The sequence below is a fragment of the Astyanax mexicanus genome, chromosome 24 (genome assembly GCF_023375975.1).
Source record: "Astyanax mexicanus isolate ESR-SI-001 chromosome 24, AstMex3_surface, whole genome shotgun sequence".
Lineage (NCBI taxonomy): Eukaryota > Metazoa > Chordata > Actinopteri > Characiformes > Acestrorhamphidae > Astyanax > Astyanax mexicanus.
In genome coordinates this window covers 31,142,698-31,167,171 of record NC_064431.1, presented here as the reverse complement: position 1 = coordinate 31,167,171, position 24,474 = coordinate 31,142,698, and the positions used below count along the sequence as shown (strand labels likewise).

The following is a 24,474-nucleotide window of genomic DNA, read 5'->3' as shown; positions in this document are numbered from 1 at the left end:
GACACAATCATGATAACACACAGCCATCTACACATATGTTCACACACACCACACACACACTGACATGCTGACAGAGAAAGAGAGTGTGTGTTTGCTGTGTTCATAATGAGAAATTCAGTATTTGTTTTGTGGATTAAAGGTAAAATCTCATTTTGGGTTGAGGATTACTCTCTCTCTCTCCCTCTCTCTCTCTCTCTTTTCTCTTTCTCTCTCTCTAGGGGTGCTCTATAATGCTCTATAATATTCATATGATCCACACACTCATTCTGACAGACTGTAATACATTACAGGAAGCGTAGAGGTTGATCTATAATGCTGTACAATGTTCATATGATGCACACGCTCATTCTGACAGACTGCAATACACTACAGGAAGGGTAGAGGTCGCTCTATAATGCTCTATAATGTTCATATGACGCACGCTCTCATTCTGAAAGACTGCAATACACTACAGGAAGCATAGGGGGCGCTCTATAATGCTCTATAATGTTCATATGATCCACACACTCTTTCTGACAGACTGTAATACACAACAGGAAGCATAGGGGGTGCTCTATAATGCTCTGTAATGGTCAAATGATTTACACACTCATTCTGACAGACTGTAATACACAACAGGAAGCATAGGGGGTGCTCTATAATGCTCTGTAATGGTCAAATGATTTACACACTCATTCTGACAGACTGCAACACACTACAGGAAGCGTAGGGGGCGCTCTACAATGATCTATAATGCTCTATAATGTTCATATGATGCACACTCTCGTTCTGACAGACTGTAATACACTACAGGAAGCGTAGGGGGCGCTCTATAATGATCTATTATGCTCTATAATGTTCATATGATGCACATGCTCATTCTGACAGACTGTAATACTCTACAGGAAGCATAGGGGCTGCTCTATACCGCTCTATAATGTTCATATGAAGCACACTCTCATTCTGACAGACTGTAATACTCCACAGGAAGCATAGGGGGTGCACTATAATGCTCTAAAATTTTCTATAAGGGTCATATGATCCACACATTCATTCTGACAGACTGTCATACACTACAGGAAGTGTCTATCTGTGTTTCTGCCACTACCTCTGGTTTTTGGCGCTGATGCTGATTGGCTGTGCCAGTTTCTCTTCTCTCTGGCCCTGTTCCTCCCCTGAGGCCAGATGGTGCTTTACTGGACCTATAGAGTCTGGAGCCAGAAGATCTACATGTGCAGAAAGTGAGAAAGAGGAAAAAGAGAGATAGAGAAGAAGAAGAGAAGGAGAGATATAAAAAACTCTGAATCACAGATTACAGCTGAGAATTCCCAGTGTGAAGTCTTTGATGTCGTTGAATTAATATTTGTGTGTTTTCAGCTGAACGTCACTGAGAGAAACTGAACCAGATAATCAGATCTCTCAAACACTGAGCAGAAACGAGCACAAACTGGGGTGATTTGGAATCTTTGGTAAGAGCATGTATGGAATTTTAGGGTATTCTGCCATCATAACTATTGTTATAATTGAGAGCATTGGATCCAAAAGTATATTGTCACCTTCCTAAAAAAGGTTTTCATGTATTGTAGGAAACACGATAAAAATATGAGAGTTGTTTTTAATGGATTAGGAATTTGGTATAATCTTCGAAATGTTCGAAATACACATTTATGCAGCTCTGGGAAAAATAAGAGAGCTCTTAAAAATTATGAGTTTTTTTGATTTTACAAAATCAAAACCTCTGGAATATAATCAAGAAAGACGATGGATGATCACAAGCCATCAAACCAAACTGAACTGCATTTATTGAAAATTTGCAAAGTTATTTAAAAGCAGTGTGTAAGACTGGTGGAGGAGAACATGATGCCAAGATGCATGAAAACTGTGATTAAAAACAACCAGGGTTATTGCACCAAATATTAATTTATGATTTCTGAACTCTTAAAACTTTATGAATATGAACTGGTTTTCTCTGCTTTATTTGAGGATCTTTTTTGTTATTACAGCCATTTATCATTTTCTGCAAATAAATGCTCTAAATTACAATTTTTTATTTGGAATTTGGGAGAAATGTTGTCTGTAGTTCATTTTACTCAAATAAATACCTATAAGAAGCAAAATCAGAGAAACTGATTCAGAAACTGAAGTGTTCTCTTCATTTTTAAAAGAGCTGTATAGCTGAGAATTCCCTTTTTAAAGTCATTCAGGTAAAATATCACTCAGAGAACCTGGATCAGATCTTAGAACATTAAGAAATGCAGAAATCGAGCTTTTTGGAGTTTCTAAATTCCAAGAACATTCCAAGAAGTCTTTGTTTGAACTCTCAGGAGGGCCAATTTAAAGCTACACTGATTTGAAAATCTCAGAATTCCCACATGAGGAGCTTCAGATTCTGGCAGCTGAAAGACGCGCTTCTTGGAATCTTACGGGATTCTTCGGAATTCTCTTTTTATATGGATTTATATGGATTTATTATAAGTATATATTGAGTCCTGCAGTTTGTTGCTCCTCATTAAAGCGCTGCATGCTGTCTCTGCGTTTCTGCTGCGGTTGGAATCTTATCATACGGATGAGGAGTCCCCTCCCCGTGCTCCGCGCAGAATAAAGGCATTTGCTGTAAATGTCAAAGCAGATCGTTTGCAAATGAAAGCGCGAGCTCGGAACGTGCAATCTGGAGGTTTGATCACCATCTGTCTGCTCTCACTTAATTGCTACACGGTTGAGATTCATATATGCAGGGAGGGGGTGCTTTGATCATATGTGTGTGTGTGTGTGTGTGTGTGTGTGTATGAGAGAGGGAGAGAAAAGGAGTGACAGGCTGAAGGTGAGAGAAGGACTTGAGGGCGAGCGAGTGACGGGTAGAGTGACAGTTGTTCACCTGCCGTTTGATCTCGCCGCTCGGACGGCTGCATGCTAAAGAACCTGAAGGAGAACCATGCCCTGGTCCTCACCTCCTCTCTACTGATCTGCACTGGAGCTCTGCGGTTCTCCGTAAACATTCTGCTACTCTGCTCAGTCTGGAACCATCTAATTTAATCACTTTATTCTCAAAGTTCTCCTGTAGAACGTTCTGCTGTTTCTATAAGGTACTATATGTTTCAGATTTCTATGGTATGTAAATACAGTCCTGCTCTTTGGTTCTGAAGATAACATCTTGGTCCCTGGATCTAGGACAGAATCAAATACACTTTTGTTGTAAAACAAAATCATTCTCTAATATTCAGAGCTATTTTAGTGCTATATATTGCTTTAGTATCGTAAGGACGCAAAAAATGTGCTTTGCATGAAGTAAATCTCTTAATTAATCATGGATGTGTTTTGGGCATGAAGTGAAATAAGCCAATCAGTGTGCCAGTAGTCATTCCCTTTAAGAGGCAGGTGAGCTCTGACTTTGGCACGTTCGTATCTTAACAGTGAGGCGCTTTTGTGCGTCGCAGCAGAGACAGATACTGATCTGCTCGTTCATACTGTGAAGATACAGCTCATTTAAGAGAGCAGCAATGTTATTTTATTCTATATTCTGCTGGGCGCACCTGTAGGAATGGACTTTGATGATTAACTGTTGTCAGGGTTTTAATCGGTCAGTGGAGCTCCTGTGTTTAACATCGGCAAAATATATAGAAACACACCAGAAATGCACCTGAACACACGTCACTTCCAGACCACCTAAACTATTTTTAACGCTATTTTAACAGCATGGGCGCGAGGCGTGAAAGTAATGTTGACGTGGTGTAAGATAGCAATGAGCATCGCAATGCACCTTGAGCAGGGTGTATGATAGGACCCTAAAAGACAGTCCCGCTCTCTAGAGGTATAACAATACAGTTTACATACTGTGGTTCTAAAATAGTCCTGCTCTCTAGTTCTAGTACAAATTCCTGCTGTAATTTTTAAAGACAGTCCTTCCGTCTGGTTCTAGAACAGGTTCCTGTTCTGTGGTTCTAAAATAGCTCTCCTCTTTGATTTTAGGACAGAATCCTGGTCTCTGGTTCTAGTACAGAATTATATTTCCTGGTTCTAGAACAGAATGCTGCTCTAATGTTTAAAGACAATCCTTCTCTCTGGTTCTAGAACAGAATCATATTTTCTGGTTCTAGAGCAAAATCCTGCTTTAAAGACAAAAATGTAATATTCGGTGGTTCTAAAACAGACCTGCTGTATAATAGTGGGCTCTGGTTCTAGAACAGAGTCTTATTCTCTGGGTTCATGGCATAAGGTTAATCTCTGCTTATAAAACAAAATGACAAGCTTAGCTTGTAGGACCAGATTCTGGTTCTAGTATAGAAGCCTTTGCTTTGGTTCTGAAACCATAAATAATAAAATAAAATAAATCTCTCTCTGCTTTTAATTTAGAATCCAGCTCTATGGTTCTCTATGGTTCTTAGACAGTGCTGGTTCTAGTATTGAAGAGAACAGTTGTATCTGGTCCTAGAACCGAATACTGTCTTTTACAGACAGTCCTGGTTCTAGGACAGGTTCCTTGTCTCTGCCTATAAAACAGAATCCTGTTCTATTGTTCTAGAACAATCATGAACATCTCTGGTTCTAAGCCAGTTTAAAGACAGTGCTGCACCTCATAGTTCTAGGACATGTTTGCATTCTCTGATTCTCTACCAGTCAGGTATTAAGGAGCAGTAAAGCCACTACACTGAAATACAGCATTATACAGGTACGTTTTTAGTGAAGTTTCTCCAGTACTAAGGCTGGGTGCAGCAGCATTAGCATTAGCTGCTAACCGCAGCGCTAGCTCTGCGAGTATATTAAAACCAGCTAGGTTACGTGGAATGAAAAGCTAACTGATAGCTCCCTGGGTTACAAGAACACTCAGGGTTCTTCAGTTTAGCACTATTGGGTGATGTTTATGTCCAGCTAGCACTGCGATTAGCGGCTAATGCTAATGCTGCTGCTGCTTTAGTGCTGGACATACTTAGAACTCTATGGTTCTTAGACAGTCCTGGTTTGAGTATTGAAGAGAACAGTTTTATCTGGTCCTAGAACCGAATACTGTCATTTACAGACAGTCCAGGTTCTATCACAGGTTCCTAGTCTCTGCCTATAAAACAGAATCCTGTTCTGTGGTTCTAGAACAATCATGAACATGTCTGGTTCTAAGCCAGTTTAAAGAAAGTGCTGCACCTCATAGTTCTAGGACATGTTTGCATTCTCTGATTCTCTGGTTCTAAAACAGTCATACTGTATAGTTCTAGAACAGAATCCTCATCTTTGGTTCTAGAACAGAATCCTTCTGCTTCTGTTTGCTTTGTTCTAGAACCAAAGAGAAAGATCTAGTGCTAGAACCAACTGTTCCACAAGTTTGATTAAATACTATCGGAGTAAAACGCTGCTTTATTCAGCTGTTATTATTAATTATAAACTGTAGAAATGTGTATAAACAGATTAAATGAGTTTATTAGGAAATAAACTGAATTAATGAAAAGTGGTTTAATTTAATTCTGTTTAGAAGCTAGTGAGAAGCGGTACAGAAACAATACACTCGAGTACTGAACCGAAGGGAGCTGGAATCTGTCCGTGTACTGGAGGAAACAAGGGGAGGAGAGGAAGTGAACACACACACACACACACACACACACAGTTACATGCCCTCACCCACGTATAAATACTTGTATGACACACACACATATGTTCAAACACTCTCTCTCTTACTCCAGGCTGTGGAAGGAGCTTAATTGAATGTGTGTGTGTGTGTGTGTGTGTGTCTGTGTGAGTGTGTGTGTGTGTAAACAGCTGTTGTTTTTAAGTTCTCTAATCCACTCATAGTAAAATCTTAAGCTGAAATTCCACAGAGGCGCATACACCCCCCACACACACCCCTCAAACACCCCCCACCACACCACCACCACCCACTGTCTCCAGAAGCTTCTCTCCAGTAAGAAGAACCAGCAGGAACTGGGAGCACTGGGAGCTCTGGAACCAGAGCGCTGGTTTAAAGCCCACCTCAATGTTTTAGGCTTAAATCCCACTTTAGTGTTTTAGTTTTAAATCCTCCTCCAAGTGTTTCTGTTTTACAACCAATATATTGATTTATCTAAAACCTCTATAGGCAACAGTGTTGGAACCCTTTATGTTTTTTTTGGGGTATATAAAGCCATTAATATATAGAGTAAAAGTCATTCAATGTTGAATTAAACACATAACCCATAAGAAATCATGTAAAACCGTATTTTTCAGACTATAACAAGGCTCCTGCGGGTCCTTAAAAAAGTTTTAAAATGTCTTAAATCAAAATCTGGGGAATTAAAAATTGTCTTAAATTTGCTGTAGGTATTAAATTTTCACATGGTGCGTTTAATGCCGCTGGAAAAGAACATACTAACTTTAGCGACGGGTAAACTAACATTAACAGGGAGAGCACTAAAGTTAGCAGAGAGCTAGCTTACGTTACCATGAGGGAACTAAGGCTAGCGGAGCTAACATTAGCAGTGAGTTAGCTACATTACCGGGGAGAGAACTAAGGTAAGCAGAGAGTCGGCTAACATTAGTAGAGAGCTATCTAACATCAGCAGCAAGCTAACTAAATAACTAACATTAATGGCGGGTTAGCTATGTTACTGTACACAATGGAACAAAATTGGTCTTTAAAATGGTCTTTAAAATCTGTGTTTAAAATGGTGCAAGAACCCTGTATAAGGCACACTCTATTTTCTTTAAAAAAAAAAAAAAATCTAGTTATCGTCGGGTATTATCGTCAGTAATTAGGGTGAGTTTTCAGTGAAGTTTCTCCAGCACTAAGGCTGGGTGCAGCAGCATTAGCATTAGCCGCTAACCAAGTATATTAAAACAAGCTAAGTTAAATGGGAAAAACCCATAGCTGATATCGACCTGCGTTATCAGAAGACTCAGGGTTCCTCAGTGTAGCACTATCAGGCAGAACTTACTTTAATTTTTACTTTCTTTTTTTTTTAAGAATTACAGTTTGATTTACTCACTTTGATGTAGGCATCCTTACTAGTGTCGCTTAATGTGCCTTAGAATCTAAAAATAAACCAGAAAATATTATCATAATGTTTTCGACTGTCTTTTTTGCGACTGCACTTGAGGATACTTTCTTGTTCTTGAAATTGACTTTCGGATTGACTGACCTTCATTTCTTAAAATCATTTTTTACTTTACTTTACTTAGTTAAGTAGTTGTTGCTTCTCATACTATGGATTAGAACATTACCCAAATATTCACTATTTACTGTATACCTGTAACTCTACCTCTTCACTACTTTACTTTAACTGATGCTCTCAAACACATGCATGTAATTAACTTTTGACAAGTTCAGCACAGCTGTTAACTGAAAGCCTGATTTCCCGGTGAGTCTACCTCATTTATGTACCTGAAAAGTTGATCAGCATAGACTCAGGTTTTTGACGTGTGCTTCTTTAGTTTACAGCAGGAGATGCTAGGTTAATAATGGTAAAACACTGGGTGTAGTCTCAACAAATCTCTTACAACTCATCCAGGTATTCATTAAATATCGTAAATATGATTTTTGATATTTTCTGGTATTTTTAACCAAATTTAAGCCCACAGCAGAAATCAGGATATATATGAGATTGGGCCACAGGCTTCCACAGAGGCTAAGCTAATCAGAGCGAGAACATGTTAAATTTGAAGAAGCACAAACTGTACATATTTTGCGTTTGAAGAAATGAGAAGTGTCTGTGCTGGATGAGGTTCTGCTATTGCATTAAAATTCCTGGTAAGTTCTCCTGAGGCTTTATTTGGACTGTAAGCTTGTTGTTACACTACAGTTCTGTTAGTTATAGGAATTTTCTTTCCTCTTTTCAGCGCTGTCCCATGTGTGTATACGCTTTCTAGAATCTGTATAAGTGCGTGTGTGTGTGTGTGAGTGTGTGTGTGTGTGTGTGTGTGTGTGTGAGCCCCTGCAGCTCTGTAGATGTATCTGATAGAGCAGGCGGATCACTGTGAGCTGAATAAAGAACACTCCGTTTCATTAAAGATGACATTCATCCAAAAGCCACACTTTAATAACCACAGCCTTCTGGGGGCCACCGCTCCTCTCCATCCATCTATCATTACTCTCTATCTCTCTTTCTGTCTTTATTATTTTCTCTTTCTACCACTCTCCCTCTCTACCTCTCTCTATCATTCTCTCTATTGCTCTCTCTCTCTATCAGTTTCTCTCACGTTATTACTCTCTCTTTATCACTCTTTCTATCATTCTCTCTCTATCACTCTCTCTATCAGTCTCACTTTCTCTCTTTTACTCTCTTTCACATTATTAGTCTATCACTCTCTATCTATCACTGTTTTTCTCTCTATTAGTCACTCTCTCTTTCACTCTCATTGTCTTTCTATCTCTCTATCTCTCTCTCTCTGTCACTCTCTCTCTCTCTATTACTCTATCTATCTCTATCACTTTTTTACTCTCTATCAATCTATATTACTCTCTATATATCCCTTTCTATATCCCTTTCTCTCTATATCCCTCTTTCTATTTATCTCTCTTTTACTGTCTCTATCACTGTCTCTATCATTCCCTCTCTCTATCACTCCCTCTCTCTATCACTCTCTTTGTCTCTATGTATATCTTGCTTTCTATCGCTCTTCCTCTCTTCCTCTCTATCGATCTTCCTCTATCACTCTCTCTCTATTTCTTGCTCATGTTTTACTCACTTTCTCTATCTCTTTAATTCTCTCTATCTCTCTTTCTCTCTCTCTTTTGCTAACGTTATTACTCTCTCTATCTCTCTCTCTATCTCTCTCTCTCTCTCTCTCTCTCTCTCTCTCTCTTTCTCTCTCTCCCTCTCTCTCTCTCGCTTTATTGCCACAAGGTTATTGGGAATGTTCTGTGCTTCACTCGGTAGAACATAAACAAAAAGGACAATATAATTAAATCATGCGAGCTCAGGCTCCGCCCACCGGCGCATTCTTTCATTGCGTCGGTTGTGAGGTCAAGTTTTTTTTTTCATTTTTAAAGATGTTTGCTTTGAATCTCCGTGTGTGTGTGTGTGTGTGTGTGTTGAAGCTGAACTGTGTTATAAGGAATGCTAATACCTGGAATTGTTGATTAAAGCTGATCTGAAACCTAATTGACATAATTGGTCACTGATCCGAGATTCAGACGCTCAGCCAAGACATGTTTGCTCTCTGACGTGACCTTTTTTCGTTGTTTAAAGCAAAAGATGCTAGGCTAATGTTGCTAACAAATACTGGCATTTGAATGTCACTCTGTGAATCTCCTCACTTTGCAAAAAGAAAAAAAACTCTTAGGAAAGATTCTGATTTATTTATACAAATGTGAAAATCATTGAGTGTCTCACTTTTTTATACATAAAACAACAAGTCTACAAATGTGTTGGAATTAAAAAAAATAAAATTGGCTTAATTGTCTAAATCCCTAAAAGTCATTGGTTATCATCTTAGTCGCAAATCTGTAGCAAATGGATGAGAATTGTTTTGTTGTTGTGAGTTTGGTGAGTACTGTTTCCTACACCTTCAAAAAACTGGAGAAAACTGGTGCAGGCTGACCCACATGGCAACAGCTTTAGCCTTTAGCTCAGATTAACATTGGATTAAAACCACTGACACCAATACATTCAGAATTCCTGGTATTTGATTAATTGGGAGTATTTTATCCTCTTTAGTAACACAGATGCTAAGAGCTCCAAGTGATCCAGTGGTCTAAAGCACTGACTCTATGATTGGGAGATCGCGGGTTTGAATCCTGTTCATGCAGTTTGCCATCAGCTACCAGAGCCCTGAGAGAGCACAGTTAATCTTGCTCTCTCTGGGTGGGTACAGTAGATGGCGCTCTTTCTCCTCATTACTTCTAGGGTGATGTGGATCAGCACAAGGCTGCATCTGTGAGCTGATGTATCGGAACCGAGTCGCTGCGCTTTCCTCCGAGCGCTGTGATGCTATTTGGCGATGCTGAATCAGCATGTGAATCATGTGTCGGAGGAGGCGTCTGATAGGGGGAGGCTGTGTAAATTGGGGAGAAAATAAGAATACATTTGAAATAAAATAAAATAAAGTAACACAGATGCTGTGAAGTATCGTAGAGAATTGTATTGTGATATATTGAGGATCGCAGAATCACAGTATTGTGATATCATCGTTATTGTGAGGGAACCCATCCCTAGTGAATGCCCCATAAAAGTTGGTAAAAAATACTGTAATACATACTCTCTCTCTCTCTCTCTCTCTCTCTCTCTCTCTCTCTTTCTCTCTCTCTCTCTTTCTCCTACTGTGTAGGTACTAGTGTCACCCTGAGGCCCTGGCCTTCCCCCCCACCCCCTCTTTTCCACAGTGTGCGTTAGTTTGACCCACTTCTGTCTGCGTCTGCGCCGTAAACACATCCACTAATTGCCTTCATTTATTCATTGGTAAGTCAAGTGCGGTTGGGTTGCGTTCGCGGGCCACTCATGCGGAAGCCGGACGCTCTCGCCCCATCCTCCACGCTAATGCACCCACGCTAACACACAGCAGCCCCCGAGACAACCCCACTGTGTGTGTATACGTGTGTGTGTGTGTATCTGTGTATATGTGTGTTTCGGCTCTCATGGATCTCATGTGACCCGTCTGCGGTTCTTAGCGACATGCTAGTTAGCGTTTAGATGTCATTAAGATGAAAACCACTTTTGATTCGTACACTAAAAATGAGTGATGCACTAAGAGCACACTTCTAACACCTACACACACACACACACATATACACACATACACGTATACACACACGGAGAGCACTCTGTGTCTGGTTTTATTCAGTCTGAAGGGGATAGTGTGGGGTGTGTGGGGTGGTAAAAGCACCATAGTTTACTGGCGCTACTGTAAGTGGGCCTGTTTACACTGAGATCTGAAACTGAAAGGTTGTGCTGAAGCTGGTTGTAAGTAGTGGTGTGTCATATCGTATCGAACGCAATAATATCACCAATATTTTTTAATATAGTGAGCGATATTATACCCTGAAATATCATACCATATCACCCGCCCCTAATTATCACATCAGGGTTCTACTTTTTTACTGTTTTTAGCAAAAGAAAAATTCACACTGCTCTCATTTTCCGTTATATATCTACTAGAGAGACAGAATATATCTGTCCAGTACCATTTATTTCACTTTAATCCTGGATATATGGAGATATTTGGAGTGCATTATTAATTTACTAGTATCAAGACATTCTGGATCATATGCAATAATAAAATAAAATTTTCATTTTGATGCAGTAATGTCATATCACCAAGAGTATCGTTATTGCAAAAATACTATGAAATATCTTGATATTATTTTAGGGCCGTATCGCCCACCCCTAGTTGTGAGATTGGTGGGTTGTGAGGTTGTGCTGTAGTTTATTGTGAAGATATGGTGTAGTGCTGTAGTTGACTGTGAGGTTGTGCTTAAATTCATTGGAAGGTTGTGCTGTTGTTGGTTGTAAAGTTGTGCTGTAGTTGGTTGCAAGGTTGTGCTGTGATTAGTGTTACTATGGTTACTGTTACTGTAGTTGGGAATGAGGTAGTGTTAAATTTGTGTTGTGGTTAGTTGTGAGAGGGACATGAAGCTGATCTGTAGTTGGAGTAGGAATTGTGCTGTTGTTGGTCATGAGGTCTCGCTGTTGTTATTCGTGATTGTGTGGTTGGGTTGTAATATGAACATTGATGATTTCTGAAGTACAGCAGTTCAGAACCCTTCATAATGTTCCAACTTCATAATGTTTTTTTTTTTTTCCCCTACTAAAAATCAAATTAAAGATGATAAAAAAATGGTTGTAAAAACTAGTTTATTAATAGTTTATTTATTTAGTTTTCACTTAAATGTCCCCTTTGTGGTTAAAGTGCAACCAGAAACAAGCAAAAAAAAAATATTGTAAACAGTGAGAATATCTAGTAACTTTTAGAAAGCTTTCTCCAACATAGTTTAGGTACTGATTTAATATGATATTAAGCAAAGACGTTTCCCCATTGGGCTTGAATTGCAAAACAATGCTTTTAAATAAGTGCCAGTGTTCTATAAAATTAGATGATCTTTTCTCATTAATATGCAAAAAAGCATGAACTGTAGTGAGAGAGAGAGAGAGAGAGAGAGAGAGAGGCGAGGGGTGGGCGCGGGAGGGAGGGGCGGGGCTAAGCCTGGAGCGTCGGTGGTGAAAATTAAAACTCAGAGAAAATCGATTTTTTTATAAAAACACATAGTCCTTAACTGTAAATTCGAATTAATCGATAAAATCGATTAATCGCCCAGCTCTAATGTTCGTAAACATTCCAAATGTACTGAATGGATCTTTATCAGTACAGGAAATCCAATATTCCATTGTGGCTTGTGGCTTTCGACCCCTGTAGTCCACACTTGCCATTGGGCTCAGTGACCTTAGGGTCATTACCTCACAGCTGCTCCAGAGCGTCCCTTTCTATTGGTCAGCGCTTTTCATGGAGATTATAGCAGTTGTGTTTGGACACCTGTGTTAACAGCAGCAGCAGCAGTAAGTCTGTAAACAGCTGAACTCACTCATTAAAGTGCTGTCTGGATACTTTTGAACACATGTATGTATAGATGTGTGTATGTGTGTGAATGTATGTGAATGTATGTCGCTTTGTTCCAGAGTAAGGTTCTCCCTGCAGACCTCAAGCTCCATTAGAGCTCCCCTGCATTAGCACTAGCATTAGCATCAGCGTGCTCAGTTTAGCGTATGCATGCCATTATTTGATTGAACTGCTTTGCGTTTGCGTTTTTAGGTTTGTGGTTGAGGCTGTCCTCGGGCCACATGCTCACTCAATCATAACAATGTGCATATTTACCACACTGGCATAGTGTTCAGCCCACAGGGGTCGTAACTCAGAGCGTTAGCGGTTTATAAGGCCGCAGTGATGCAGATGCAGCAGTCTGCCTGAATGCTTTAGTGTCCGCTGTCTTCTGACGGACTGTATCGGACTGCTTGAGTCCAGTTTATTTGGGTTGGATTCATTTTTAAATAAAATTTCAGGGCTGAGTGGAACAGTTGGTGTAATTGTCGGGAGGCTGTCGATTTTCATTGATGCCAAAGCCAACAGTCAGTGACTGGGAATTCCTTAATCTCTCTCAGCAAGTTGGAAAACCCTAATTTATGTTTCTTGAGACATGCACACTGTTCTAATTCCAGATAGTCCCATTTTACTGAGTGATACCGGCTTATATATATAGCTTTATATAAATATATATAGCTTTTTGCTTTGGTGCACAGTTTCCGCACAAAAAAGCATTTTTAATTTTTTTCTCCTGTAAAATTAAATAGGATTCAAAGACTTTGGCACCCTTTAAATGCAACAATGATACAAATACACTTGTAACATCTAACCATCAATGTAAAACACACTGTAGCAACCACATTTCACAGAGCAGCTGAGCAACAACATTATGGCAAATGCTTGAAATACCATAGCAACCACCATAGTGACCACCTTGGATACCATAGCATCCACCTAGCAACACAGTAGTGACCACCTTCAGTAGATCAACCACCTTTCAGCAACAGTACAGCATCCACACAGTAAACCACAGTGCAACAACCACCTACAGTAGCAGTGACTTAACAACACCCTAGCAACCACTTAGAGACATGATACAATCATCTGGGATACCCTTTCAACCGCTTAGAGATACAACACAGCCACCTGGGATACTTTTTCAACCACTTGGAGACACAATACAACTACCTGGGATACCCTTCCAACCACTTAGAGATGCAATACAACCACCTGGGATGCCATAGCAACCACTTAACAACGCTATAACAACCACCGGGGATGCCATTGCAAACACTTAGAGACATGATACAACATGACATGATGCATCATCACTGAGAATCATGGGTAATGTAGTGTGGAAGTCCAGGGAGACAGAGCAGATTCTCTGCCCACAGAGAGAGCTCCTGTTTGGGCATGAGGAGAGAGACGCTGGCCTGGTCACTGGAGGCCTGATCCTGCAGAGGAGAACAAAACTGCTAATCTCACACTCAGGGCTGCCAGAGTGTGTGTGTATGTGTGTGTGTGGCAGCTGTGGTGTGTTTTTTCCTCCTCAGGTTTGACAGCTGTTATTCCTCTGAGGATTTACGCTGTTTTTTTCAGCCCCAGATGGCTCCTGTTAACCTCTATAGATCCATCTAACCAGAGCAGAACCGATCAGATCTCAGCCTTCATTAAACGTCTGCTGCTTTATCTAGAACCATGTTCTAACAGAAGATCCCGCACCACTAGACAGCCTGCAGTCCGAGCTCTGTGAAGTTTAAACAAGCCTATGTTCTATTCCAAACAGGATCTAGAACCTAGAATCTTGATTTACTCATCAGACGTTCTACAAATCTGCTTGTGTTTAATATTTTGAGCACTGCTCTCACTGCTAGAGTGCTAGAGTGATTTGAACTTTAAATTGAAAGGTTTATCACATTCTAGAATCCATCAAGTTCTGGACAATTACGGCCTAAAAAAAAAATCTTCGATTTTCGATTATAATTGCCCCCAGTTTCTCTAACTCTAACTAATGTTCTTGAACCTGAATCTCATTCCAAAACCAATTTGATTTAATCCTTTGTACTGCTTGTTCTAAAATCATATTCTAGTGCTCATTTGACACAAACATTTGTTTAGCTCACGTTTTGTAGCGTCTTAAGTGTTCTGTAAGATGTTCTGTTCTAGAACTCTGGAAGCCACTAACACAATAATGTGTTAATCTCAGGACTAGGGGTGGGCGATATGGCCCTAAAATAATCATAATCATGATATTTCATGGTATTTTCGCGATAACGATACTCTTGGCGATATGACAAAATACTACATAATTTTTTTTTTTCAAGAATACACTACTGCAACAAAATTACAATTAAATGTTATTATTGCATACATATTGCACACCACTTACTGAGATATTCAAAAATTAAAAATAAAATAATTATCAGATTTGTAACAGAAGTCAATGATCCAGAATGTCATGATACTTAAATGCACTCCACATATCTCCATATATCCAGGATTAAAGTAATATTTATGATACTGGGCAGAAAAAAGTCTCTAGTAGATATATAATTGAAAAAGAGAACATGTTATATAATTTTCTTTAGCTAAGAACAAAACAAAAAAGTAGTACGCTGATGTGATATTAGGGGTGGGTGATATGGTACGATATTTCAGGGTATAATATCTATATATATATATATCGATATTCAGAAATGTTGACGATATTACTGCGTACGATTCGATATGGCACACCCCTACTCAGGACTGTTGTTTGTTCTGAGTGTGTTAATGTTAATTAGCTTGTGTATAAGTGCATTCTCTGTGTTGCAACGTTGGAAGTTAAATTTTATACTAACATTTACTCTAATATTTGTAATATTAGAGCCATATTGATGATCTAGAACCCTGTAGAACCCAGTGCAAAAAATGTTGTTGAATCATTTCGGTGCATTCCTAATTTGTGAACTGGAATTGTACTGGTGATGTTCTGACGCTTTGATGTGTGTGTGTGTGATAGAGACGCGTGTGTGTGGCGGCGGTTCCGGTCACGGACGCTGTGGGCAGATAACGGTCAGAATGGACGCTGAGAGAGACACTCAATAGATTTTCCCCTAATTAACCGCCTGCAGTGAGAGAGTTACTGCGGCCGCTCGATACCGACTCTACACAGAGAGAGAGAGAGAGAGAGAGACAGAGAGAGAGAGAGAGAGAGAGTCTGTGTGTTTGCGGATGTGTTTGGGTGTTGTTTGTGTGTTGATGTGATAATGAACTTTACAAACTTTTCTGGAATAGCCAACCTCCATTCTCCCCCAGATTTCCCAAATACAGCGCTTTTAGCTGATGCTCCCAACAGGCTGATAATGCTAGTGATAGGGGCATAGCATTACCCATGCAAAGAAATCACTATTTTTACACCATTAACAAACTCAAAATAGCTCCACACTTCATTGGTAGAATACAATATTTAACATAAGTCTACCTCAGCAATCTTTGCATGCAATAATATTCATATGTTTACAGTTCTGATGTTTATATATGTTAATGTTTAATGTTTTAATTATTATTATTATCATCATCATTATTTTTTTCCCTTTCATTTATCGCTTATTCTTCAATCTTATTCTATTTATTGTTTTTTGTACCATCTTTCAGATTCAGATGTTCCTGACATGTGAAACGAGGCAATGAGAGCTTTGAAAGTGCAGAGATAGTTTAATAAAAACACTGTTTATGCACACACTACCTTTAGCTGGTTCTCTTTCACTGCCATCTTGTAATTAATTCACTATAAGTCGCCTGATGAGCACAAGAAAACTACAGCTGATAAATCACGTGAATAGTGAGTTTTGGACTAAAGTTTGTGTATCAGGAGTTGGCAAGGATGGTAAAATATCCTGAGTGGATTTATCGTGACTATTGTAATAAACTACTTGTGTACTTTTAAAGCTCTCAGTGCCTCGTTTAAAATGTTAGGACTCTTTGAATTCTACAAATGAAGTGTGGAGCTACTTTGAGTTTGTTAATGGTGTAAAAATAACCATTTCTTTGCCTGGGTAACTTTATGCCCCAATCACTAGTATCGTAAGCCTTTTGGGAGCATCGATTAAAAGTGCTATAATTGGGAATGCTAGGGGAGAACGGAGGTTGATTATTCCAGAAATGTTGGTACTCATTATCATGTTTCACTACAACCAAAGTCCAATTCACACCAGGGTTCTCCTTTAACTGAATTGATATATACTGAATAGAACTAAGAGAGAGAGAATAAGGAGACAATAAGGAAGAGTACAACTCTGGAACAAACACACACTCTCTCACACACACACTTTCTCTCACACACACACACTGGGTTTATTTTTTTATATCAGTGATGCTTTTAGTCAAAGTACTTATCCGTACCCCCCTTTACCAGAAAAAGAGAGAGAGAGAGAAAAAAAGAGAGAGAGAGAGAAAAAGAGAGAGAGAGAGAGAGAGCGAGAAAGAGAGAGAGAGAGAAAGAGAGAGAGAGAGAAAGAGAGAAAGAGAGAGAGAGAGAGAGAGAAAGAGAGAAAGAGAGAGAGAGAGAGGAAGCTTTATGTCTAATCCTGCCGAGTGTGCAAGCCTTGGACAAAAGGTCTGGGCTCAAATGCCAGAGTGTGTGTGTTATTAATGTGTGTGTGTGTGTGTGTGAGTGTGTGTGTGATTTACACAGCTGTCTGCAGCTCATGGCAGGTTTATTGTGGCTGAAATGGACAGGGTTGGAGAAACACTGCATGCATGAAGCAACTGGCTCCACACACACATTAATAACACACACACACACACACACACAAACACTGTCACCAACAATCAGCCATAACATTAAAACCGCCTGCCTGATAGTGTGTATGTTCCCCTCGTGCTGCAGAAGAAGATCTGTAATGTTGACTGTTCGCTTTCTGCCTAACGATGAATATTTATTTCTGGACAGAAGCCAGAAAAAAAACAGATCAATCAGTGGAAGCTGCTCAGGTGTTACCAGTGTTGCTCAGGTGTTACCAGTGTTGCTCAGGTGTTACCAGTGTTGCTCAGGTGTTACCAGTGGTTACTGTGGTATTCCACGTTGATGGTTAGCTGTTACAAGTGTAATCAATGCTATACACTTCACCGGCCAGTGGTCTTAATGTTATGGCTGATCTACTGATCTACTATGGCTGATCTACTAAATGTTTTGAAACATTTAGTAGTTTTTGTTTTTCGATACTTTTGATTCGCCTACAGTTCTCTGGATTCTGTGGTGATTGGGTCATTACAAACTCCGCCCACACTGGTAACAAACTCCGCCCACCCGTCTCTGAACGTCCTGTCTGACTTCCAGAGCTCCTGATCATCACTGATTCCTCCAGCTCCAGCTCCAGCACCAAACACCCCCTGACTCCTTACCTCATTTACATCAAACATCTGCATAAAATATGCAAATTAAATTAAAGAGCAGAGTGGAGAGAGAGAGAAAGAGAGAGAGAGAGAGAGAGAGAGAGAGAGAGAGAGAGAGAGAGAGAGAGAGAAGACCAACTCAAACACACACACCCTCATATATACACATACACACTGAGAAGGCAGAAAAATAAGAAAGTATAGAGAGTGAGAAGATGGAGAGAGTGATAAAAAGAAAGGAGAGGGAGAAAGACTGAGTGGAGGGAGACAGTGAAAGAAGATAGAAAGAGATGAGAGAGAGAAAAGATAGTGAGAGAGGAAAAAAGTTGTAAGAGGAAGGAAATAATGGAAGAAATAAAGAAAAAAAAACATAATACAGATAGAAAATGGAGAAGACAGAGGGAGAAAGAGAGTGAGTGGATGGATATAACGAAAGAAGAGGTATAAAGAATAGAGAGAGTGAGAGAAACAGAAAGAGGGAGAAATAAAGGTGACAAAATAAGAAAGAAAGAATGAAAGAGAAGAGAAAAGAATGAAGAGAGAAAAGAGAACATATGGAGAAAAAGTGATTGGAAGGAGAGAATGAAAGACGAGAGAAAAAAGAAAGAACTGTGAGAGAAAGAGGGGAGAGAGGACAAAGAGAGAGATAAACAATAGCAAGAGGAAAAAATATGAAAGAAAGAAAGAAAGAAAGAAAGGAGTGAGCAAGAGGAAGGATGGAGAAAAAAATTAAAATAAAAAAGATGGAGGAAGAGAAAGAAGAGGATGGATGAAAAAGGGGGTGAGTGGAGGGACACAAAGAGAGAAAGAATAGAGAAAGAAAGGTGACACAAAGATGAAGAGAGAGGGAAAAAGAACAAAAAGAGAAACAAGAAGATGAAGGGATAAAGAGGAGGGGAGGTGAAGACATTAATAGAATACGTAAAAAGAGTGAAAGACAAGGAATGAGGATAGGAAGAGGGAGAGCGAAAAGAGAAGTGAAAGAAAATAATTGAGAGCAAATAAACAAAGACAAAAAGAAAAGGGGGAAAAAGAATAGAGAGAGAGAGAAAGAAGAGAGGGAGAGAGGATGAGATGAAAAATGATGAAGCTTAATCAACAAATTTACATTCTAATTCAATCAGAGTGGCAGTGCGTCGTAAGCAGGATGTGTGTGTGTTAAATGATGTGTGTGTGTGTGTGTGTGTTAAAGTGTGTGTGTGTGTGTGTTAAAGTGTGTGTGTGTGTGTGTGTTTATGTGTGTTAAAGGGTGTGTATGAGGACCACCCCTGCAGTCACAGTTAGTTAATGAATGTTCTGTGCTAATGGGCATTAGAGCCTCTCTCTCTCTTTCTCTCTCTCTCTCTCTCTCTCTCTCTCTCTGGGTCTCTCGCTCGCTCTTACTCTATATTGATTGTTCTTATTAAACTGATTACATGAGTCGCTCCCTGATGAATGTTGCATCAGACAAACAAAGAATGGTCAAGAGATGGATGAGTAGAGAGAAAGAGAGAGAGAGAGAGAGAGAGAGAGAGAGAGAGAAAGAGAGAGAGAGGACGAGAAAACCTTCTTAATAATTTAGTTTATTTCAAAAGGTTTTCTACAAAAGAGTGCAGAAAAATGCTCTATTATTTCAAGAAGTAATGCCAAAAGATGATTAACTCCTTTTTTCCTTTTTTTAAGGAGAATGATGTTTATTAACATTGCAACACTGAAGAAGTATAGACCTATTATTTAAGAAAAATGAACTTTTATTTAAAACAGTTTGTTGCTTTGTATAAAATATATATAGCATTAAACGCTTACGTCATAGACTATTTTCTTGAGCCAGAGGAAAGTGGTGGGAAATCTCTGCCCAAGAGTGGGTCCGGCCTCAGGCAAAGAATCTGATCTCTAATATAGATGAATTCATAATAATTGACCAATGCAAAAAGATGGAAAGACAGGAAAAATCGCAGTGTAAATGATATCTATACATACGGTATTTAACATTGTATAAACTGAATGAATTATATTAGTAAATATATGATAAATTCATGCGTTCTCTTTTTTTCGTTTCTCTTTCAGACCCATGATGTGATTGAAAGAAACCCAACTCTGCCTGTAGGGGGAGACAGAGAGCTTGTTCCAGTTTTATTATTTTTAACAGAATTTTCCGAGGATGGAGTTACAACACAGCTCTTCGTTTGGACTTCGTTCCAAATTAAACTCCAGGATCGTCGCCTGCTTGTGGTTTTTCACGTCGTCTGTTTGGCCGAACTCTTGCTTCGGACAAACCACGAACACTTTCCAGTCAGACCGGAGGGACTGGAGCTTTAGTCACCTCGCTGTCCACCAATCAACTGGTACAGTTTACGTAGGCGGAGTCAACCGCATCTACAAGCTTTCGCCCGAACTCAATCTTCTGGTGACCCACAACACCGGGCCTGAGCAGGACAACCAGGCGTGCTACCCCCCTCTGATAATGCAGCCGTGCTCTGAACCGCTGTCGTACACCAACAACGTCAACAAGCTGCTGCTAATCGACCACTCGCAGAACCGGCTGCTCGCCTGCGGGAGTCTTTACCAGGGCGTCTGCAAGCTGCTGAGGTTGGACGACTTGTTTGTGCTGGCAGAACCGTCGCACAAGAAGGAGCACTACTTCTCCAGCGTGAACCGTACCGGCGGCATGTGCGGCGTCATCGTGAGCCACCGTGATTCCAGAGATTCCCGAAGTTCCCGCGGAGATGCGACGCTCTACATCGGCACAGCCGTCGGAGGAAAGCAGGACTACTTCCCTACCATCTCAGCTCGGAAGCTTCCGAGAGATCCCGAATCTGCTTCCATGCTGGATTACGAGCTTCACACGGACTTCCTGTCGTCACTAGTCAAGATTCCCTCGGATACGCTAGCTCTAGTCACCCAGTTCGACATCTACTACATCTACGGCTTCTCAAGCGGTGACTTCGTCTACTTCTTAACCGTTCAACCAGAGACTTCCGACGCCGGCGGTTCGCCCGCCGAGCTCTTCTACACCTCGCGCATCGTACGACTCTGCAAAGGAGACAACAAGTTCCACTCGTACGTCTCGCTTCCCATTGGCTGCGTCCGCAAAGGGGTGGAGTACCGGCTGCTGCAGGCGGCGTACCTGGCGAAGGCCGGCAGCGTCCTCGCCAAGGCGCTGAACGTGAGTGAACCGGACGACGTGCTTTTCGCCGTCTTCTCTAAAGGACAGAAACAGTACCAGAGACCGTCCGACGACTCGGCGCTCTGCCTCTTCACCATCCGAGACATCAACGCTCGCATTAAGGAGAGGCTGCGCTCCTGCTATCAGGGCGAGGGCAACCTGGAGCTCCACTGGCTGCTGGGGAAGGACGTCCAGTGCACCAAAGCGGTAAGTAGAGTTTTCTGTTATTTTTATTATTATTATTATTGGTATCAAAAGGGGTGTAAAGATTCACTTTGTTCACAATTCAGTTCACGATTCTGGATTCACGAATCGGAAAAAAGAAAACGGGCAGAAACTAAAGTCATGTTGAGTGTGACAGAGAGACAGTGGAGGATTTTAAACAAATGTTCATTGTAGTTCAAACAACCTCACGAGCCAGATGTTTCATGCTTGTGTGCCACATCTGGACTGCGGGACGCCTATTGCCGACCGCTGGTATAATCAAAGCCAAATGCAACTTATATAATTACTACATGTATACGTATATAAGTATTTTTTATTTCTGATTGTTTAATTTCTTAATTTGTTGCCTTTTTTAGGTGATCTAGAGTGAAAATACCATTGTATAAGACGTCTAAGCTGAACAGTGGTGAACAGTAATGAAGTATAATTCTCATGTAAATACTCCACTTAAATAGATTTTTTCGTGTATCTCTACTAAAGTATTTCTATTTTTGGCTCATTTTAATTTTCTTACTAATTTAATTAATCTGCATTTCAACTTAAATTCCTCTTCCGATACATGTAAAGTCAGACTCCGCCTCTTTTTTTTGAAAAGCTGCTGATGCTGCATTGCCGAGTAGCATCACAGTGCTATCGCTCGGAGGAAAGCTCAGGGACTCGGTTCTGATACATCAGCTCACAGACGCAGCCTTGTGCTGATCCACATCACCCTAGGAGTGAAGAGGGGAAAGAGCTTCATCTACTGTACCCACCCAGAGAGAGCAAGGCCAATTGTGGCAAGGTGCATGACCGGGATTCGAACCAGCGACCCCGCGATCATAGTGGCAGTGCTTAGTAGCTGACAGATGTTGTGTACTTTACTCAGTCCCTGGAGAAATAGTGTTGAATGTAGACTGAGGCTCTTTACTCTGTGTCATTCTCCCGCTCGTACCGCTCAGAGCTTCAGTAACCTCCCTATTACTGTAGCCGACAGTAAATCCAGAGAACACGCTGTTCTACATCCCACTAACTCCATTAACTTTAATACGCCGTCGGCATCGGCACAGAGCTGCGGAATAATGCTAATGCTGCCGCCTGTTAGAGGGAGCCTGGAGCCGGCGCGCCGCGGCTCGGATTAGATTCAGGAGTCCGGGGCTTTGAAGGCTGCTTGTCCATTCAGAGCTCGGAGCCGGACCGGAGAGCAGACGATCGATCAGAACCGGACTCGGCCGGACTGAGGGCTGGAGGAAGGCCGGACTCGGTTCCTGCAGGAGCTGCACTGCTGTATCTGCAGTCAGCAGGGGCTGGAGGGGGATCAGCTGGACTGGAAAAAGTTTGGAATTTTTTTCTTATAAGATGTTGGAATTGTTTTTTTTAGACATATTCAGTTGATGTAGGGGATTCTGCGATGCTCGATATGTTGTGAAACAATTCTCTACGACACTTCACAGTATCTGAGTTACTGAAAAGGATTCAATACTCAGAAAATACTCAGGTTTACCCTATTAATTTGATTATAGGGCCACCATTTGGAGTAACCTCGTCACAACTTTACAACTGATGCTCTCAAACACATTAAGAGGCAAGAAATTCAAGTAATTAACTCTGATGAGTTCAGCACAGCTGTTAACTGAAAGCCTGAATTCCAGGTGACTCTACCTCATAAAACTGACTGAGGAAATAGCAAATATTGCTTCATAAACACAAAATCAAATGCTTAAGAATGTAAGCTTTATAAAAGCTATACAGCGCTGAAAAAAATGAGAGGGCACTTAAAAATAATGAGTTTCTTTGATTTTACCATCAAACCAAACTGAACTGCTTGAATTTTTGCACCAGGAGTAAAGGCATAAAGTTATCCAAAAGCAGTGTGTAAGACTGGTGGAGGAGAACATGATGCCAAGATGCCCTTTAATCAATCTGCAAATCAATGCTCGAAATTACAATATTTTTATTTGTAATTTGGGAGAAATGTTGTCTGTAGTTTATAGAATAAAACAACAATGTTCATTTTACTCAAACATAAACCTATAAATAGCACAATCAGAGAAACTGATTCAGAAAAGTTTAGTTTTGCATCAAGCAAATTTTTCTGTGACTCGGTTTTAGATACATCAGCTCACAGACGCCTCATCCTACGAGTGATGAGGGGAAAGAGCGCCTTCTTCTCTACCCACCCAGAGAGAGCAAGTCTCTCAATTGTGCTCTCTCGGGGCTCTGGCAGCTGATGGCAAGCTACATGAACGGGATTCGAACCAGCGACATCTCAAACATAGTGTCAGTGCCTTAGTCCTCTGGAACACTTGGAGCCCCTCGTTAATCTATTTTAAGTTTATTTGTTTTAATACTTTTTCTTACAAGAAAATTGTAATAAAATTTAAGTGTTCTATCTTCTGATCTGTAAGTACATGGAAATAAAACATGAAATTTTAGTCTTTTAATGTCAAACCCAATTGTTTTCAGGCTACAGCAGAAATAATAAGAAACAAGCAGCCTTTACTGTTCCAATACTCTTGGAGGGAAGCGTATCTATAATATCTATCAGCTGCTCTATAGTTCGGCCTGTCCTCCAGACAGCAGTGCCTGATATCGATCGGTCACGGTATAGCCGGGATTAATGCAGCTCTACCGCAGAGCTGAAATACAGTATGACTGGGGACTGGGGGGGGACTGGGGGGGTGTGAGAGGGGTCCTTTCAGAAGATCTGATCAATGATTTATGAACTCATTGTTCCGTAAAGCTTCTGTCCGGGGCTGCGGATGTACGGAATGAGTCACGGCGGCTGTTTCAGTGCAGCACTCCTCTGTTGTATTAGAGAGTCTAGACGCAGACTAGCGTTAGCGGACAGAGCCGTTAGCAGCAGCCGGGGTTTATATTCCCCCTGACAGCTCTCTAATGGAGGGCAGGAGATGGAGCACCGCGCTCCTCTTTGATATTAAATCAAAGCCGCTACACCGGCGCTGCTTATGGATGGCACGTTAGCGTAGCATCAGATCAAGCAGTTCTTAAATCACGAGTCTGAAGTATGAAGCTCCGCGCTCTTGTTTACTGCTTCAGTCTGGTAACGTTTCAGTGCCGGAGGGCAGCGTTTCCCATCCCTGGTCCTTCCAGTGTTTTCCCGCTCTAACCCACCCGCCGCACCTCACAGAACCTCACAACGGGCTCGTTAATTAGCTGATTAGGTGTGGGGGAGGAGGGGTGGCCCACCGAGGAGCAGAGCTTCAGCCCTCGGCTACGTTAGCATCGGCGCGCTAATCAAATAGTCATGCAACTTCTCGACTTCTGCACTGCAGGAGCGTTTC

The 24,474-nt window shown here is 40.8% G+C and overlaps 1 protein-coding gene across 1 annotated transcript in view; it reads left to right on the top strand.

Moving 5' to 3' along the window:
• LOC103030382 (plexin-A2) overlaps positions 1-24,474 on the top strand; it is a 104,996-nt gene that overhangs the window by 8,636 nt on the left and 71,886 nt on the right. The window contains exon 2 of the mRNA XM_049471686.1: positions 19,870-21,175. Within this exon, the coding sequence (XP_049327643.1) occupies positions 19,964-21,175 (1,212 nt within the window). The 5' untranslated portion in view covers positions 19,870-19,963. The remainder of the gene's footprint in view (positions 1-19,869; positions 21,176-24,474) is intronic.